Source organism: Microtus ochrogaster, chromosome 2, assembly GCF_000317375.1.
Source record: "Microtus ochrogaster isolate Prairie Vole_2 chromosome 2, MicOch1.0, whole genome shotgun sequence".
Lineage (NCBI taxonomy): Eukaryota > Metazoa > Chordata > Mammalia > Rodentia > Cricetidae > Microtus > Microtus ochrogaster.
In genome coordinates, this window is record NC_022010.1 from 17,445,187 (window position 1) to 17,456,918 (window position 11,732).

The 11,732-nt window shown below is 39.2% G+C and overlaps 1 protein-coding gene across 4 annotated transcripts in view; it reads right to left on the reverse strand.

Annotated features, from left to right (window-relative positions):
• The window catches only part of Chfr (checkpoint with forkhead and ring finger domains), a 36,778-nt gene that overhangs the window by 23,178 nt on the left and 1,868 nt on the right, over positions 1-11,732 (reverse strand). For 3 of the 4 annotated variants that reach the window (XM_013349714.2, XM_005344503.3, XM_026784443.1), the window contains exons 3-7: positions 9,390-9,489; positions 6,004-6,113; positions 5,179-5,238; positions 4,839-5,054; positions 2,634-2,798 (exon numbers count right to left, since the gene is read on the reverse strand). In XM_013349714.2, the coding sequence (XP_013205168.1) occupies positions 2,634-2,798; positions 4,839-5,054; positions 5,179-5,238; positions 6,004-6,113; positions 9,390-9,489 (651 nt within the window). The remainder of the gene's footprint in view (positions 1-2,633; positions 2,799-4,838; positions 5,055-5,178; positions 5,239-6,003; positions 6,114-9,389; positions 9,490-11,732) is intronic. The other variant, XM_013349719.2, reaches the window with a different exon arrangement.

Below are 11,732 nucleotides of genomic sequence, written 5' to 3' on the forward strand. Positions count from 1 at the left end.
GTCTCGAAAAACCAAAAAAAAAAAAATAAATAAAAATAAATAAATAAATAAATAATCAAATCTGGGGCCTTACACATTAGGCTCAACCACTGAGTTATAGCCTCAAAAAATTATCAATTTTAAAGGTCTTCTTAATATTACTAAGTAAGTATTGATTAAACTGCATTTTATGGCTATCAGGATGAATATGTTAAGTATTTACTACTAAATCTAACAAATTTAGGTTTTTTTTATCTTATATAATTTTCTATTCTAAAAATATTTATTTTTATTGTTTATGTGTGTGCGAGTGCCCGCATATATGTACGCATACTATGTACGTATCTGGTGCCTGCCAAAACCGAAATTAGGTAGCAGGTCCTCTGAAGCTAGAGTTACAGATGGTTGTAAGCCATCATGTGGGTGCTGGGAACCAAATTCAGGTCCTCAGCAAGAATAAGGGTTCTTAACCGCAGAGCAAACTCTCCAGCCTTTGATTTTCCATTTTTGTTGAAGTTATAATCACCTCATATCAGCTTGTGGTGGCGGCACATGCCTTTAATCCCAGGAGGCAGAGGCAGGCAGATCTCTGTGAGTTCGAGGCCAGCCTGGTCTACAAAAAGAGTTCTAAGACAGCCAGGACTGTCACACAGAGAAATCTTGTCTCAGAAAAAAAAAAACAAAAAATAAAAAAGAAACAAAACAAAACAAATCACCTTATATTAATACCTTATCCCCCCCAAGATAGGGTCTCACTATGTAGCTCTAGTTGTCCTGGAACTCACCATGTAGACCACCAGGCTAGCCTCAAGCTCAGAGACCAATGTGCCTCTGCCTCTCAAGCGCTGGAATTAAAGGCATGCATCACTATGTCTGGCATAGTATGTTTTTCTTTTAAAGAAATTACTGCTGTTAGAGAATGTGTATGTTTGTGTGTGTTTTGTCAGAGGCCATGTGAATATACAACATATGGCAACTGATAATTCAGATGCCAACCTACCAGAAGAGTGACTCTGATGGAGGTTAATCCTGTCCAGGCAAGGCCTGCAGGACCATCGGCTCTGGAAATTGCTGCTCACTTTTGCTAAAGCAGCTTGATGTCTCCCCAATACCTGTTTTGTAGTGTGTAATCTCATGTGATCTATGTATGTAATCATGAGATTACATCTCAAACTTATACGCACATATATCAGTGAATGGTCATGAAGACAACTTTTCATTTAGCTATACAATTTCAATATATAGAATACATGCTTCATTACTAGATCTATTTGTCCCACGAGGACCATAGACACTTAAAAGCCTGCTTTGTTCCTTTTTGCTCAGACTAACTGTGCACAATTAGGTCACTCTCACCTCAAAAAAAGCCCAAACTAGACTTTGTAAATAGATCATGAGTTTAAAACTTTACAGCTTATGCATAAGGGCAGAGCTGCAGATATCTAATCAGGTTGCTACAGAGAGCTCCCTAAGAAAAGCATGCCAATTCTTCACTTGCCAGTCTGCTGACAACAGACCTATGTCCCAAAGTCTGTCACTGGGCATCCATGCCTCACTCCCATCTGGTCATGGTCTTACTCCTATAACCTTGGAACTTTGTGTTGCCATGGCAATGGCTCAGCTCCTTATTGTTTAAGAATGTGCTTTTGACCAATTAGAGGTAACTCTTATAATTTCCTTTATTGTTTCAAGGCTTCTGTAAAGAAGAAGAGCTTTTAAACTAAAGAAGTAGAAAAAAAAAGAAGCTTGGAAGAATCAGAAAGAGGACAGGAAAACTGAACAGAAAAAGAACAATAAAGAGAGTGATCTGGAAAAGCATGTAGTGAGAGAGCTCATTCATTTACCCTCAGACACCCAAAGAAAAAAAAGTCCTTTTTGCTTGATGTTGTGTCCGATCTGAACCCTGAAGAGATTCTTCGGGTTGAACCCCAAAGGTTCCCGATATGTGTGTGTGTGTGTGTGTGTGTGTGTGTGTGTGTGTGTGTGTGTGTGTGTGTCTATGCCAGAGCATGTGTGGAAGTCAAAGGATGACTCTGGGGAGTCAGTTCTTTAATTCCACCTTTATGTGGGTTCCAGAAATTGAACTCAGGTTACCAGGCTTCACAACAAACACTTTAACCTATTGAGCCATGTCACCAGCCCTATATTTACTTTTTTTAAAATGTAAAATATTGTGCTTCTTATCATGGGTTTCACAAGTCAATTATCATCCAGATAATCCAGTTTCTTCCCCGAGGTTATTTCTAGTGCTCTTCTATCACATCACTTCCGCAGCTAGCTGACCTTCAACTCCAGTACTTTGCCTCCGTCTCCCAAACTCTGAGATTACAGTTATGTGTCACCATATCCTGGTTAAGGTAACATTTTTTTTTTTTAAAAGAAATTACTATCCTGTCAAAGATAGTAAAAAATGACAACCATTTGTAACTGAAAATGCTGTGTTCAGAACAATAGCATGACTTAGTAGTGAACAGTTCTACTTGAATGATGCAAACAGGAAGAATCCTAGACTTTCATATAGAAAATGCAAGTTGTTACAGTATAAACCTGAGGCAGATCCACATACTTCTGCAAAAAGCGGGAATCTACCGCAGGCAAAGCCAGCACAACACAGAGCACGAGAGTACAAGGATGCACAGAACAGTGAGTCTAACCTCCTTTTGTCTTTTTTTTGGCAGGCTCCAATTCCTCATTGTCTTCAGTTTCCAACAAAGAGAAGGATGCTTCTTTGTCTTGGAGAACTGGAGAAAGGCTAGAGAGTTCATGATTTGCAACAAGTGGACTACATTCTTTTGGGGAGATGCCTGCTTTCCCAAGTCCTGTAAAAAGGGACAAATAAGACAGGTTCTAATTTATTCACTTCAAAAGAAAGAATCAGGAAAGAGTTACTGATCTAATAAAGTACATTATGTAATTAGAGATCTCGCATGCATCATGTCTTATACAAATACTCATCCATCTGCGTTACAACTTAAAGGCACTAGAGTCCATCTCTGTGCTAATGAAGCTAGAGGCAAGTGGCACATTCACATGGAAAGACATGCAGGGAGGTCCACAATAAGACTGTCCCTAAATACTAGGTCTAATATGCACAAGTACACATTCTTGCAATCACAAAATGTATACTAAATACACCAAAAAGAGGTATGAAATAGATACACTTCTGACAGGAACAGGAAGTACGGTAAAGGAAATAACAGCAACTAACAAGTAGAGTTATCACCTAAACAGAAAGAAGTTTAAGTATCACATGCAACTTGAATGAACTTGATTGAAAAGTTAGGAAACTTTTCATTATTCTCTAACTTATCCATACTATTATAGTATAATACATATCTACTTTATAATATTAAAATGATAAGCACTAGTATTTGAAAAAAAACGAAATTGGATTATATCATCAAAAGCAAAAAAAGAGGAGTAGGGGAATTATTTCAGGAACAAACTCATATACTAAAGAAAGAACAAGAATCTAACTTCTCAGATCACCTCCTGGAACCTATCGATCCTCTGATCTTCAGAGCCTTTATGTTCAGCCATGATTTTTTTGTTTGCTTGTTTTTGTTTTTCAAGACAGGGTTTCTCTGTGGCTTTGAAGTCTGTCCTGGAACTACCTCTTGTAGACTAGGCTGGCCTCGAACTCACTGAGATCCGCCTGCCTCTGCCTCCAGATTGCTGGGATTAAAGGTGTGCACCATCATTGCTCGGCTTCAGCCATGCTTTTTATTTGAGGACAAAGATTATATAAAGGCTCCAGATAGGGAAACTGAACATATAAAAGTACATATTATACCATCTCACATTTAGTAGGCACTAAGTTTTAACTATAATTATTTTGTTAGTATAAAAATACTTCAGCATATAGATAAAAAAATCTTCATTCTTAAAAATTACAAAAGAAGCAGAATGGTGGTAGCACACGTCTTTAATTCCAGCACTCGGGAGACAAAGGCAGGAGGATCTCTGTGAGTTCGAGGCCAGCCTGGTCTACAAGAGCTGGTTCCAGGATAGGCTCCAAAACTACAGAGAAACCCTGTCTCAAAAAACCAAAAATATAAAAAAAAGAATAAAAATTACAGTAGACATACATTATTCATTCTAGGAAATCTGAAATCAGAAGGTTAATAGTCGTATCAGACTACATGCACATGGACAGATGAAATAGGATTTAAATGTCATGGTGAGGGAGGTTTTGAGTGTTTATGTGTGTTGTTGGGGATCAAACCAAAAAAAAAGAAAAAAGGACAAGGCATAAGGAACAGGGCATGTAAAACTGATTCTAACAGACACACAGCTCTGGATAAACCTTGACAACATTATGATAAATAAAGAACCCAGTCATAAAACTACTACTGTATGACTATGAACACAAAATGTTCAGACATGCAAATAAATGCATAGAGACATATGAGTTTCCTTTTATGAGATAGAATGTTCTGCAATTAACAGTGATGGCCATGGGCAGTCATGGCACATGTCTTTAATCATGGCACTCAGGAGGCAGAGGCAGGCGGATCTCAGTGAGTTCAAGGCCAGCCTAGTCTACAAGAGCTAGTTCTAGGACAGCTAGGGCTGTTACACAGAGAAACCCTGTCTTTAAACAAATACCAGTGATGGCCATATAGCCTTGAAAATGTACCTAAAACACTGATTGATATACTTTAACTTAGAGGCATTTATAGTATATGAAATATATTTAGATGAAATTACAAAAATACTATATTACCATGGTCCTTATTAGTCTTTTTCCTGGGACTGAAATATGTCAGTATACATGACTACAGAACACTTACTGATGAATGGATTTACTGTATCTCAAGGAACAAACACTGCAATTGTCATTGTGCTCCCCATCTCACCAGAGCTAGAGGAATGTTTTTGCCCTGCAGAGGTCAGCTCTGACTCCACAGAAGAGGTAGAGGCCAAGGGGAAGAGGTCTGATGTCGATGTTGATGGCTGTGGTTCCTCTAAGCATGTTTCAGCCATGGGTGACAATGGTGGAACCTGGAGGTCATCACCCTGCCCCAGACCTGAGGAATCTTTGGTCACATGGAACATATTTTCTTTATTGGCTTCTACAGGCACAAAAATAAAGAGAGTACATTCAGAACTCAGAAAGACACTTTGGGGACTGAATGGCCATTCCTAGAACTCAAAAGCCCTTTACAGCACCTAGGCTTTTGCCATAAGCTCACTTACCAAAGGATTCTTGAGGCAAGCTTTGTTTTTCATTTAAAGATTCATAGAGGTATGCCACATCTAAAAGGAAATTAATCAAATCAGGGAGCGGTGGCCCCAGTGGAAAGTGAGACCTCATCTCTCCTGTTCACCTTTGATCACATCACAACATGTCTTGATTATCTTCACTTACCATCTAGCAACATTCAACAGTTTAAGTGATTCTAACAAAATCAAACCACAATTTTACCAACCTAAATATAAGCAAGCAACCAAGGGAAAAATAGTCGCAGAAAGCAGACAATGGTAAAAAAAAGACATGCTTCACTAATAACTGCAAGCCATTAGGAGGAAAAGATTCGAGTTCCTTCTATGAGGCAAGAGGTGCTTTACATTAAGTGGCCTCTTTTTCTTTCCTTACCGAGTTTATGATGCTTTTCAATTATTTCAGGGTGACTTTCAAAGATTTTTTACAACTCTCTATCCTATACGGAACTGGTGAAGTCTAACCTTTTGTTGCTTTTTGTAAAGTCTCCAAGAGTAGACCTAGCAATGGCTTCTAGGGCCCCATCTGGATTTTATTTCCACACTCCAATTCTACTGTTTAGCCCAGCCCAGCCCATTCACTCCTCCTTAGCTGCCATTATCAGATGTGCGGCTCCTGATGGCATTCTTGAAGAAAAGCTGTGCCCCAAAAGTGCATACAACAAAAAACTCCGTAACTGTTACTTTCTATACAAATGTCTGCTTCAACATGTGTTCTTTCTGAGGGTGTTTTCCAGCCTAAGTTAGACAGCTTCTTGATGCCACACCTGGGAAAAGTACAGCAGTAAATTTTTCTCTTACTGTGTTCTGGTTCATTCTTCCTGTATACCAAATAGATGACATCCCCACTCTGCAAAGGGTAAGTCTGCTTCTTAACAACTTGCAGCTTGTTGATCACTGTTCCATTGGTGCTATAAAGAAAACAAAGGCATAAGTTGCTCTACTCAAAATAACTAGTTAGGGTTAACATCTTTCTGCTATATTAAGAAATCTGTGCAGGATTACCGTTTTGAAAATACTCTGAAGGGAAAGGAAACTAACTGGTAGTGGCAAACACCTGTAATCCCAGCACTTGACAGGCAGAAGCTGCCAGATCTCTGTGTGTGGCACAATCTCCCACTGGCCTGGTGCCAGAGGGTAAGCAAGCAACCTCCACTAGACATGAAACCCTGCTGGCCTAGCTCTGGAGTTTTCACTCGGCTCCTAATCCATCGTTTGTGTCACAGATACCTTTTGTTGCCCTGTGTGAATCTTGTCTGGGAGTTTCCCATGGACACAAAGCCTATGCAAAACTTTGTTTAGAGGAAACCCAGGAAACCATGGTACCTCATGAGTCAGGTTTTTAGCATTGTGGTTTTGGAAACTTCATTCAGTTTGTTTTGAGATAAGGGAATCTACTAGTTAAAGTGTAAACATAGGGAAAAAATAAGGATGCCAAGAGGCAAAGGGAAAGTGCTTCAGTTCACAGAGACTGCAGCCACAGAGCTGAAGTTCATTCTCATGTGTCTCTGAGTCTTCATTTCATGGACCCGTGTGAACCCAAACACCAGTACCGAGTTACATGCAACACCTGTGAGTTCAATGCCAGTCTGATCTACAAACTGAGTTCCAGGATAGCCAGAGCTGTCACATAGAGAAATCATGTCTTTAAAAAAATAATAATAATAAAAAACAAAAAAGAAATTACTTAACCATTTCATATATGAGTTTCACAAAGGCATATATACTGCCTGATAATACTCTAAGACAAAAAACTTGCCTGTTGCCGGGCGGTGGTGGCGCACGCCTTTAATCCCAGCACTCGGGAGGCAGAGGCAGGCGGATCTCTGTGAGTTCGACACCAGCCTGGTCTACAAGAGATAGTTCCAGGACAGGCTCCAAAACCACAGAGAAACCCTGTCTCAAAAAAACAAAACAAAATAAAACAAATAAAAATATCATTACAATGGAGGGATTTGGGTCTCTATGTGATAATATACTAGGCAGTTTGAAAACTGAACAATTAAAGGAGAGAATATTTAATTTAGATGGGATTTATGTAATGTCAATTATAAACATATCAAATTTATCATTTTTGTCTCATCACTAAAAAACTTGGATACAGGCCTTAGAAAAACCTAATAAAACAGATCACAAAGATATTCAAATCCAGAAAGAGGAATTTAATGGAGAACCAATTTTAGTGTTGCATTATAAGAATAAAGAGGAACAGTCTAAGGTTTTCAGACAAACAACCTTAATATATCCAGAAACCTGAAGGTATTGCCAAATGGCAGAGGCTCTGTTACAGCTAACTGGGCTCCTGTGCCAATGTTAGATTTAAGGAGATTCAAGGAAGCAAAAGTCTCACACAGCATGCATTCATTTATTGTGAAGCAAATGTTAACTAATGATTACTTTCTAATAGAATTATCCCTAAAGACTGGATAAAATTGGTTAAGGGTGTTTTAGAGCCTGGTCCGCAATTGCAAAGGAGTACCTGGTTCAGAGAAGAGGCTAAGGTTATTGAACAGCAGAGTAAAGATAGAGGTAGGGAAATCTCCCAAGATCAACTTCTTGGAGAAGGAGCTTGGTTACTACAGAAAGGCAGGCTGTATGTGATGACCACACCCTGGGTTTATGCCCCACAGCAGCTTTGACTGCTTGTGAGAGAAATGGAGAAATAGAAAAGAAAACTGAGTCATTTACTAAAGTTATACAGGGCTCAATGGAAGCCTTTATGGATTTCTTACAAAGACTGACTTCAGCAGTAAATAGAATGATACAAAATTTAGAAGTTAGACAAAAAAATAATTGAATCTCTGGCTTCTGAAAATGCCAATTCTCTATGTAAAAGGATAATTAGGCCATTAAAGGCACGGTCTGCACCTTTGGATGAATGGATCAGAAATACAATCAACATTGAATCTCCTGATGTAGCATGGAGAGGAGAGGTGACTTTAAGAGGTTTAAGGAAAAGTCGAAATCTCAAATGTTCTAATTGTGGCAAACAAGGTCACCTTAAAAGGGACTGTAGAAACAATGTTTTTTTCTAAGAATAATTCAATCAGAATGTCCCTTCTGAATTATGCAGAAGGTGTGGCAAAAGTAGGCATTGGACCAATGAATATAGGTCAAAGTGGAATATTCAATGTAATCCTTTGCCACCAGAAAACTCCAGTTTAGTCATTTCCTGCAATGTCCCAGTAAAGCTCATAAACCAGTATGCAGACGACAATGTTGACACAATCATAACTGGCCTTCTACAACCAAGCATCCACCAATTGCCATTTTCATACTCTTTCTCAACAAATGAATTCCTGCTCTCAGATTGAAATCCAAATACTCTGCTATAATTCCTACTTATCACTTCCACCTACTCCACCTACCTGACCATGTGCCTCTGGTTTGCCTACCTGCTTCTCCTCCAACCCACCTCTGCTCCAGAAGGCAGAACCTCTGACAGGAGATTGTCCTAAGAGCATCCAGAAGGAACCCGCCCACTAAGACCCAGCAGTAGATGCCAATAGCATCTTTAAAGGCTCTTTGTTTCATAATGTTGTGTCAGGGCTTTTATTATTATTTTTCTCTCTTTTTTAAAATTTAATTTATTTATTGATTTCTACCATAATGTCCTTTGCATACATATTATGGCTTCTGGTTTTGTGTTTTTATGGGATTCCTAAATGTGCAAATAAATGTGTCTCTGTGTTTGTATCTTTTTATAGTGCTTTTCCTTGGGGTTTCTTCCTTCTATTTTATTATTTCAATTTGTTTGTTTTGTTTCCTCTTACTATATTATATATTTTATTATTATTGTTATATATATGCATGCTTTCTAATGAGAGACAGAATGGGGTGGAAATGGGAGGAGAAGTAGAAACCAACTGGGAGGAGTAGAAGGAGAGGAAATCATAATCAGAATTTCCTGTATGAAAAAAAATCTATTTTCAAATAAAGAAAAAGAAAAAACTATCAATATATTTTAAATCTTATTTCTGAGTCATATGAGCCATATTTGATTTAATTAGGAAAATGAACTATAGGAACTAAACCACACCCAGGATCCCATGCTGGAAACTAGAGAATGTACATCCTGATGACTTCAGAACCTGAACAGCAGTTTAGAAAAAGGAAGCCTCTCTTACACTGTAACAACATGTCAGCTTCCTAAGTTACAAAAGGAAAGAGAAAAATAAAGTGCTCACCTGGTATCTTCCAATGTCACCTGACCAGATTTTTTATCCACTGTAAGTTTACAGTGGTCTCCAGAGACCAGTTTATTGCTGGGAAAAGAGAGGTCACAGCCTGAAACAGAGGCAAGAAGACACTGAACATTACTGTGGGCTCTGTGAGAACTACTGCCTTGCTTTTCCAGTCTGTGATCAACTGTGCCCACAGACACAAACAACATTTAAATACTGAAGTGTTAAACCTAAAGTAAAGGGACAGGGTGTATGTCCCATAACTTCCTGCACCAGGTCACCTGGGAGACAGCCATTATAACAACAGCTTCTTTATGACAGGTTACCAAACAAACAGCTCAGAAGATAAATAATATCTCAATTGCAAAAACAAAACAAAACAAAATTAAGTCCAAAGGGGCTTAATTTTAAACTAGTTCTTGCTGGGTGGTGGTGGCTCATGCCTTTAATACCAGCACTCAGGAGGTAGGGGCAGTAAAAGGTAGACGAGAAACCCTATCTCAAAAAACCAAAAATAAACAAACAAATAAATAAATATGCGAAAAGAACAAGCTAGGCAAGAATCCCACTACTGAGGTATCTCACAGACTAGGGTAGGAAGATCATATGTTGGAGGTCAGCTTGGGCTATATATCTTAAGATCTACCTTAAGGGAGCGAGGCATGAGGGTAAGGAGGAGACAACGTCCCACATGAAATCAAAACCTTATCCTGTTTTGGCCTGTGCTTTGACTCCATCACGGACCTATGAACTGGGGGATCAGAAGACTCAATACCTCCCGTCCTTAGCCCACCAAGTTTTACTGGCAAGGAAGGGAAAAGACCCAGGGCCAACACCCCTTCCTTCATTTCCTACCAGAGGAAACCCTCTGTAAGAAAAGAAGCCTAGACACCTAATGACTCAGAGGATCTGTGAGATGAGCGTATAACACACTGGCCCTTAACCAGGCTGCATAGATGGCAGCATCTTGTTCCAGTCACCATATGATGTCCTAGAGCTGCTAGCACTCCTGGGTATCAGCATACATGTTACCAAGATGGGCTTAAATACAGCTGATCATTACCTAGACTTGCGCCAACTAGAATCTAAAGTGGACTTCTGTTTCTGTTAGCATGCCTTCCAGGAAAGCTTTGATGTCAAGCTACAACTGAAGCTGTATCTCAAGATTCTGGAGGATGTGGTATAGGTCAGTAACCTAAGACTTGCTCATGTGGCATTACTTCATATGATAAGCACCTCAAAGTTCAGCCAGTTTGATTAGAAATCAGTTGTTCATCCTTCCAGTTCTTTTCTGCCACAATCTAATACTGTCTTGTCTCTTTATATCATGGATAAGTAAATGCTCAGAGTGGCATACATGCTCATACCAGCCTGACCAACCACAAGATGTTTTATGATTCTCTAGGTACATCCACTTTTCCTCTAGGCTTGCAACATACATCTCTAGATTATCCATAATCAGTTAACTGATGTTGCTCTTCAGGGTCAGATACAGAATCTGATCTAATGCACCTAAAATTTGATTTAGAAATCACCTGCAGCTAGATGGGTGCTGTCTACTTCTGGAAACATCTGGACAAATCTGCCAATGAAGGCAGCAAGAATCTTGTCCTAAAGGTCCTCCATGGTCTTGAGGTAGTGTTGATGGTTACAGAAGGTCCCAAACTTCTACTTCTGGTGTTAGCCTCATGCTCAATACGGTCTGACAGTCACATAGGGTCTGAGATTCTACATAGGGACCTTTTCATTTCTTGCCAGTAGCTCAATAGACCCAGCCAAAGTGCAGGCATAACTTAGCCACCATAGAGGAGGATGAGGATACGAAAAGGTAGAAGACGCAGACAAGGTTTGGCCCAGCTAAGGCCCTGTGGAAGCTGGGTTCATAGAAGCACTCCTATCCTCAAATGTTCTATCCAGAGCCCTAAAGGAGGAAGTATCTGACAACTAGTGGAAGCTGAAGGAAGTCATGGTGAGGGCAGAAAGCCAATGACACTGGCTTGAGGAGATGAAGATAGCAGGAGTTAAAAGATCCCTGTGTTATTAAGATACTTCTTTTCTAGCATTCAAAGCCAATTCCATTCAAAATTCCATAAAACTTTTAATGTGGATATCAGACGACAACCTCTGGGTGTTAGATCTAGCTTTCCACCTAGTGTATTAATCAAGTAGTACAATGTCCTCTACATTGTTAGTGATATTAATACATTCACTGAAAGCATTTCTATGATAATCAGATTTTTGTTTCTTGTTCTAACATGCATGAAATATTATGAAATGTATTTTATAATGGGCTCCCTAACGCATGCATGTGCGCTTGTGATCATATGTTTGATAATGGGCTCCCTA